Source organism: Mus caroli, unplaced genomic scaffold, assembly GCF_978045245.1.
Source record: "Mus caroli unplaced genomic scaffold, Mus_caroli_1 scaffold_1, whole genome shotgun sequence".
NCBI lineage: Eukaryota > Metazoa > Chordata > Mammalia > Rodentia > Muridae > Mus > Mus caroli.
Genome location: NW_028227256.1, coordinates 180,619,644 through 180,627,734, shown reverse-complemented (window position 1 = coordinate 180,627,734; position 8,091 = coordinate 180,619,644). Strand labels below are relative to the sequence as shown.

The 8,091-nt window shown below is 47.7% G+C and overlaps 1 protein-coding gene across 1 annotated transcript; it reads left to right on the top strand.

Annotated features, from left to right (window-relative positions):
- The first annotated feature begins 4,415 nt into the window (after window positions 1-4,415).
- Window positions 4,416-6,486, top strand: Ccdc185 (coiled-coil domain containing 185). The gene has a single exon (XM_021166847.2). It carries the CDS (start codon window positions 4,486-4,488, stop codon window positions 6,364-6,366), a length of 1,881 nt encoding a protein of 626 aa, XP_021022506.1. The 5' UTR covers window positions 4,416-4,485; the 3' UTR covers window positions 6,367-6,486.
- Window positions 6,487-8,091: the final 1,605 nt, after the last annotated feature.

The window sequence follows — 8,091 nt, the reverse complement described above, 5'->3', positions numbered from 1 at the left end:
TTTTTTTAAGGGGGGGAGGGGAGAAGTTGTTTACAGGCTAGAATACTCATTCTTAGCACTCTATTAGCATAAATGCATTCTAACTTGGTTCTTATTTATCTCATTGGTTGGCTGTATATTTGATTTGTTTGTTTGTTTTTTCCTTCTGTTTCCCTTGTTTTTGGTAAGTCCACTGTACATTGCAGGCACAGATAGAGCGTGGCCCAAGTCTGTGGTTTTAGAAATTGTTAATTGGGGTCATGTGTTGGTGTTTTTCTACATAGTAAGGAAACTGTGGAGATGGGGCATAAAAGACCCTAAATCCCATGATATTAAAGTGTACCATAAAGCTGAATTTTGGAAATTATAATTTGTTGTACCATCCAGGGATTAACAACAAACAAAACAAAACAAAAACCCTTTTGACCTAAATAGTATCCTCTGTGACTGCAGGGGCTGGAGAGATGGCTCTATCAGGAAAGCACTTGCCTTGGAGGTGTGAGGGGTGGTGTTATTCCAGGAATGGAAAGAGGAGAGCTGGAGACAGGTGGATCCTTGAAAGTTCGGTCATCGGCTAGCCTGGCCTAGCTGGACAAATTTCAAGCCAGGGAGAGACCCTGCCTCATATGAAAGAAGGATGATACCTGAGGACTGATAATCTTGTTCTTTGACTTCCATATGTGGTGTGTGTGTGTGTGTGTGTGTGTGATATTTCTAATCAATAAATTTATATAAGATAAAGATTACCTGTGTGCTGAGAGCCTTCATTTACAGCCTGAGCACCGGGAAGATTTCATTACTTAGAGCAACAGAAACAGATCAGGATGGAGAGAGGTTGATCAATGGGTGCAAAGCAACAGTCATGTGACCAAGGAGCGCCAGAGCTATGCACAGGAGGTGACCATAGATAACAGTTGTGTACAATACATGTCAGAAAGGGAGACAAAGGGATTTCACAAGTTCCACAATAGAGGAGTGAAAAATGTTTCAGGAGACAGCTTTGTTTATTCTGGTCTAAATATCCCACAATGCAGGAATATATCAAAATATTACACAGCATCCCATGAATTTGTAATTTTTATATGCCAGTTAAAATAAACTTAAATAATCTCTTTCACACAAAATAATCATACCATAATGAATATTACATCTCCATATATGTACATTTAGATCTCCTAGAATTCCTATCAAAACAAGTATAAGAAGCATAAAATTAATTTTTATAATATACTGCATTTAGTCTGATGGGCTTAAAATATGATTTAAATTGTAGCCAATGTAAAATAAGAAGCATTGGTAGATTTTGCTATTCTTCCTGTTTTATTTTTAGAATCTAATGTGTACCTTGTTTATTATATTTGATTATACTTCATTTCACAAGATTTATTTCTGTTTAGGTGTATATACCAAGTGTGTGCCAGTGGAGGCCTGAAGGGGGTGTCAATATCTGTGAGCTGCCCGCCATACGTGCTAAGAACAAAACTTGGGTCCTCTGCAAGAGCAACAGTGCTCTTAACTGCTGAGCCATCTCTCCAGCCCCCAGTGTGTATTTTATATTTAAACACATGTCAGTTTGAACAATCCATGTTCAAGTGCCCGTACCACATGTGACTTTCTGATCTTTCCCCTTTGACTCATTCAAGCATTAAGAGCTATGCAGAGAGAGAGAGAGAGAGAGAGAGAGAGAGAGAGAGAGAGAGAGAGAAAGAGACAAATAGGGAGGGAGGGATGGAGGGAGAGAGAGAGAGAGAGAGAGAGAGAGAGAGAGAGAGAGAGAGAGAGAGAGAGAATGTTTCAAGTTTCCTCAGGAACCATAAGCACATGGAACCCATGGGTTCAGTTGAATTGTGGGGTCAGAGCACATTTAACCGTAGTTTTCAATCCTCCAACAAACTCCAAGAAAGGGCCCAGGTCTCCATTTGGCAGAGGCCACATTCTGAGGCACACAATGCAGTCCACTGGGGATTTCACTGCCAAATAGAAAGGAGCTTGATTGTTCTCAACATCCAGGGGCTGCCTGGCAGCTTAGAGCTCACAAAACATCTCTCTCATGTGCTCCTGGGAGCCCTGACTTGACTTGCAAGCTGGGGCCTTCCAAGGAGTCATACCGGGATGTGGAGATGCAGGTGTGGTGTGCTCTAAGGCCCAGAGCCCTCTCTTCAGGCCCCTCAGAAAGCTTTCTCTTTGTGTTTCACCAGTGCGTAACCCACATAAAAACAAGCCCAAGGAAAAAGCGACTCTGCTCGCTGCCGGCCTTTGCTTCACAGTGGTTGTGTGTGCTCTGACATTCACCTGCACACTGGGGCACACTCAAGTGCACGAACACATGCATAGACACAGTGGCCTGCCATGATTTTAGTACTCAGCTTTATATTTGTTATTGCACATATTTGTGTGTGCACACACATACGTGAGTGTGCCACAGTCTGCATGTAGAGCAGATGTTGTGGGAGTTGGCTGGTTCTTCCTACCATGTGGGTCCCAGGGATCAAACTCATCATATAAAGCCTGACAGCAAATACCTTCACCCACTGAGGTCCACCTTTTATAAAGGCTATGTAGTGTGAAGTGACCACAGGCATTCTGAGTTACGGCCGCTGTGATTGCTCCTGGGTAGCCTTGACTGGCTGCCTCACATGGTCTTTAAGACTTTCAAGCATGTAAAAGCTTTTGACCTTGTGGCACAACATTGTCATCTACAAAGCTGATACTTGAGAACTGATTAATGGAGTACACACACACACACACACACACACACAAACACACAATAAAGTTTTAAGTAAGTTAGCCATTTTATATAGGACTGTATTTATAGTTAGTGAAGAGGTGGTCTCAGATCCACAGGTGGAGTGTATCTTCATGAATAAGCCAATAGGAAGACTTTTACAAGTTGCACCATGAGTACCAGGCATCCTTGATATTGCTGTGAGATAGATCAGGTACACTCTGACTTGAAGTCACTTTAGTCCTGACCACTATCAAGTCTCCTACTTCTAACCCAAATCAAGGGAAATCTCCTGTTCACATTGCTCCCTCAGACCACACATTTGCCAGCGAGTCCCAACCAAATCACACTTAGCACTGTCCTGGTCTGCCTGCTACTGCCTTCTGCTTCACAGCATATTGAAGCTGTTCTTGCAAACTGGAATGAAGTTGTGGAACAAGTGTACCAACGTCTTTTACAGGGGCTCTGCCCTCACGGATCAATCATCTGTGGATGGTCCCAGACCCTTAGTTCCACCATCATGGCCTGACCCTTAGTTCCACCATCATGGTGGTTTGATGTCAAAGCATGCAGTTTGGAGGCATATATTCAGACCATAGCAACCCTAGAGGAGGGTAAACCCAGTCTTAGCTTGACCCAACAGAACCGGAGAACCACTTTTCTGACATTTTACCCAAACTGGGTTAAAATTACATTAATCTAGTAATTCCTTTCAGCTAGAAGTCTGCAGAAAAACTTTTAAACTAATACAGTTAAGTGTTAAAAACTCTAACTGGAGCTTAGTAGGACACCATTTATTGACTGCATTCCGGTGGCAGGTGTTCCACACACTTCATTTCACCTCGCCTTCAACGTAACCCAGCTTTCCAGAACTTGGGCTCATGGGAGTAATGCGCTCAACATCACAGGGCTAAAAGCAGAAGATCCAGAGTCACTTGCCCTTTGTCAATGGAGGGGGGGGGGTGTCTCACAAAAGTTGGGAGCCAGGAGACAAATGGTCAATAAATGAAATCTTCAAGGGGCTATTTGAAAACAGTGCAGACAAAATTCATATTTTGATTTCTAAAAAAAAAAAAAACTGTAACTTACACATTAGAGGAAAATCAGAATTGCCTGTTGCTGTTCTAAAGTTCACAAGGTAACTGTGAAGGCATCCCTTGGGCTTGCTAAGGCTCAGACCAGTGTGCTTCAGAGACTGTTTCCTTTCCACACCTTACATGCACAGAAGGCTTAGTGAGGTTGGTGACCTGCTTAGCCAGGTAAGGGTACTTGTCTCAAAGCCTACATTCGATCCCTGGGACTCAGATGGTGTAAAGAAAGAACCAACGCCTACAAGCTGTCCTGAGCTGCCCACACACCGGTCATGGCTTCTACATGTCCATCCACACAGACACACATAGAACAAACATAAAAATAGAAAGAGACGTGACTCCAAAGGACAAGCAAAATCCTCCTTCCTCAACACTACACTTTGTCCCTCTCTCCCACTAAACTCTTTTTAAGTTGGAGCCCTTGGCCTGGAGCTTCCACAATACACTAATTCAGGGACCTGAAACACTGATGCAGTCACGATGCCTTGTTTCCTAGACTTCCAGCCAGCTCATCAAAGGCCGGGTGCACTGAGGCCTTTAAAGACCAGAGGGCACCAGGATGCATTATGAAGTGGCAGGAGCGTCACAGGCCACATGGGTCGCAGGATCTGAGCGTGGGCTGGGAGTCTGCAGTGGCCCCCTGAAGGTCCGCCGACCTTCTGTAGACTCTGGGCCAGCCGGGAAGGGAGCATGGCCGGTTTCCATCTCTTCTCCCCACGGTCCTATGGGGAACTCGGGGAACCCTTGCTAGCTGGAGAGCAGGAGTTCGCGGCCCAGCTGGGCTGGCCTGAGTTGTCTCTGAGTCCCTGGGCCCAGACTCCTGACGCAGAGATCGAGACCAAGGTGCCCTGGGTGCACCCAAAGTGTTCGTCCACTGGGCGGTCCCGCCGGCGTGGGTATATGGCCTCGCCACGAGAAAGCCACAGCCTGACACACGTGGCCCGAAGACCCTCGGACCGAGCCAGGAAGCACAGGTCCGGCAGCCTTTGCCTGGAAGAAGCCTGCGGGGAGGCACCAACCAAGTCCAGCAGAACCTGGCAGCAGCGGCAGCCGCCACGGGATCAGCCCGACCCGCGCTACCCTGCAGCCCTGGGAGATTCGTCCCTGCAGTACATCCGAGAAGCTTTCAGTCCCCCGAATGCTGGAACGTTGCTTGTAGAAAACACACACCCTGGAGACCGGTGGGCAGTGCCGGTGTGCAGACGTGTAGGTCTCTGGTCCCCTTCCTCGGTTCTCACCGACAAGTCCTCTTTGCACTCCCTAGAGTTCTGTAAGCAATCCACCCAGAATAGGAGTAACCACGACCTGACTGAGTCCTTAAACAAGTATGACTGTCCCTCTGCCTCCTGCAAAGAGAAGAGTAGCCAGCACGCTCAGGTCCTCAAGAACAAGCTGGACGAGACCGTTATTTCTTTGAGGGACCAGAAGATCTTGGCCCTGGTGCTGAGCAGGCTCAAGAAGGCCCAGAGGATGCGAGAGCTGCAGCAACAGGCTGCAGTCGCCTGGGAAGAGCTGAAGCGCTCAGACCAGAAAGTTCACTTGACCCTCGAGAGAGAGCGCAAGCTGCTGCTGCTGCAGAGCCAGGAGCAATGGCAAGGACAGAGGGAACAGCACAAGCCTCAGAGGGGCCATAGCCATGAGCAGCCTCGCCAGGGTCACAAGCAGCAGGGACCGCGGCGCGACCGCCAGGCAAGGAGCACGGTTCAGTCAGAGAACGAGAGTGAGTGGATGGTGCAAGCTGACAACCCGGAGATCCGAGGCCTGGCCAAGATGGACAAGGTGCAAGCGCAGGCCGAGCATCTCAAACAGTGCCAAGTGCAGAGTCTGCGGGAGCAGGAGAGGGTGCTGCAGCAGGAGAGGGTGCTGCAGAGTGTTCGGGACCTGAACAGGCTGCAGCTGCAGAAGAGGCTGGAGATAGCGGGTCACAAGAGGGAGCATGTGATGGAGAGCCCGAAGAAGGTCCAGGAGAGCAACCTGAGCACGGTTGTCAACTTCCAGGCTCGCAAGGTTCTCATGGACTGCCAGGCCAAGGCGGAGGAACTCCTCAGGAAGCTGTCGCTGGAGCAGAGTTCTCAGAGCTCCCAGAGCTCCCAGGACATCCAAAAGGGTCTGGTGAAGGAGCAGCGGCACAGAGAGCAGCAGGCGAAGGCCCAGACTGAGGCAGAGCAGTTCCAGAGAAGGAGATGGCACACGGAGGAGGCAGAGGAGCTGCTCCAAGTAAGCAAGCGGGTGCTGGCAGAGCTGGCTGAACAGAAGATCAGGCAGGCCAGGAGTCATGCGCACAAGACCACCAAGGACAGGGCGCAGCACCTGCAGGAGCTGAACATCCTGCGCGAGAGAAACCATCATATCTTGAAGCTGACAGCGGAGAAGGAGGAGAAGTGTCACATTGAGGGCATCAAGGAAGCCATCAAGAAGAAGGAACAAAGGTTAGCGCAGATGACCTCAGGGAAAGATCCCATCTTCCAGGAGTATCAGAAGGGTCCAGCATCCTCCAAGATAAACCGCTGCTTTGACCAGGTGGCAGCAGAGCCCCAGCTGCCCGTGCACTTGCAGAGTGGAGTCTACTGAGAACCCAGGAGGAAGAAGGCACAGCCTGGCAGCCAGACAGAGGCACCATCATGCAATTCCGCTTTATAATCCGATTTTAATCGAGCATTGATTTTTAAAAAAGTATATAAAATAGCTGCATTTTCCTCCCATGAATTAGCTCGTTGATTCTCTTGGATGGTGTAGACAGGGTTGGGGGGAGGGGAGACTTGGGGGCAAGTACAAAATCCGTTTGACTTTGTGAGATTTCAGTGATTCTCAGGGAATCTAGAAGCACACATCAGGCCGGAGTTACAGGAGCCAGAGAAGAACGTGCAGTTAGAAATACGGTTTCATGATGTGACTTGGTAATTCTTGTCCTATTCTACAACCCGAGAGAGGAGAAATATGGAGTGTGAAGCTGGAGGAGTTTCCCAGGAGAAGAAGCAAAGGTGGGCTGGGAGAATCTCTCAGCAACTAGAATGGAGACTCTGGTAGCGTAATCCTTTCTCCAGAGCTTGTGGTGCAGTTTTAAACTTAAAAGCCTATAGTATAGACACTCCCTTAATGTAGCATTTGCCACAGACCTCCATCCTTTTTCTATCCGTGGAATGATGGTCTGTGATTAGATGCCTTTTTCCTTCTTTTCCTTTCTTTCTTGTTTTGGTAAATGGCTGCATAGTTCCTCCCAGACTGAGAGGCTCTTTGGACACCCCTACTTGTAGCAATAAGAAGTGTTCATAACCCACCAGGACTGTTTGCACTGTCCCACCACAGTCAAGGCATCTAAGAGCTCAGTGAAACCCAGTTGGCACACATCCGCAATACCAGCACTACAGGCCAGCCTGGGCTATACAGTGAGCTCCAGGACTAACCTGGGATCACAATGAGGCCTTATCTTGAAGGGAAATAAACACTAGCCTATATTTGGCTGTTCTTGGAGAGGGATGCTTCTATCTGGTTGTATGCATCCAGATTCTATTGGCATTTTCCTCTTCCCCTCTATTTCCCTTCCATTTCTTCAGAAGGGGCCATGAGATGTCATTGTCTACCCACAGTGTATCTAATTAGCTTGACGAGGCTCTGAATTTGTGACCAAGCATGACTCAGTAAAATGATTTTTTTAAAGATAAGAATCAATCAGCCATAGAAATCATCCTATCCTATCAGTTTTTATTGAAAAATAAACCCCTTTCTTAAAAAACTGTAGACTTAAAAAAAATATTCTTGTTATGTGGGGTGGGCACCTGCCCATGTGAAGGTTAGAGGACAACTTTATGTGGGTTCCTCAGATTTTGCTCAGGTTTTCAGGCTTACATCACGGAGGGGCACCTTCTCTGGCTGTGCCATCTTGCCAGCCTTATGGTGAAATCTGCATGAACTGCAGAAGGGAAAAGACGGTGTCATTAGACGAGTTATGTCGTGTTAGGAACTCTGAAAGAGCACCAGAAAAAACCAGACCGGGGTTCTGCGCAGAGGTCGGTGTGGCGTCCACTCTGTCTATACCATGGGAATCAGGACCTTGTCTCCGTCCTCTTTTCTTCCTGTCTTAGGTCCCCTCTACCTACTGTCCTTAAACAGACCTGCTATAGCATCTTATTTCTTCACTCAAACATGCTCATGAAGACACCTGCTCAGAAATGCAAGTACTCAATTTCCAAAAATTACTCTCTCCGTGTCCAAGTTAATCCCACGTTTGAGTCATGGCGGCATGCTATCCAGGTATTCTGGGTTCACGGCTTATGACGTTTCAGACCAGCCTTGACA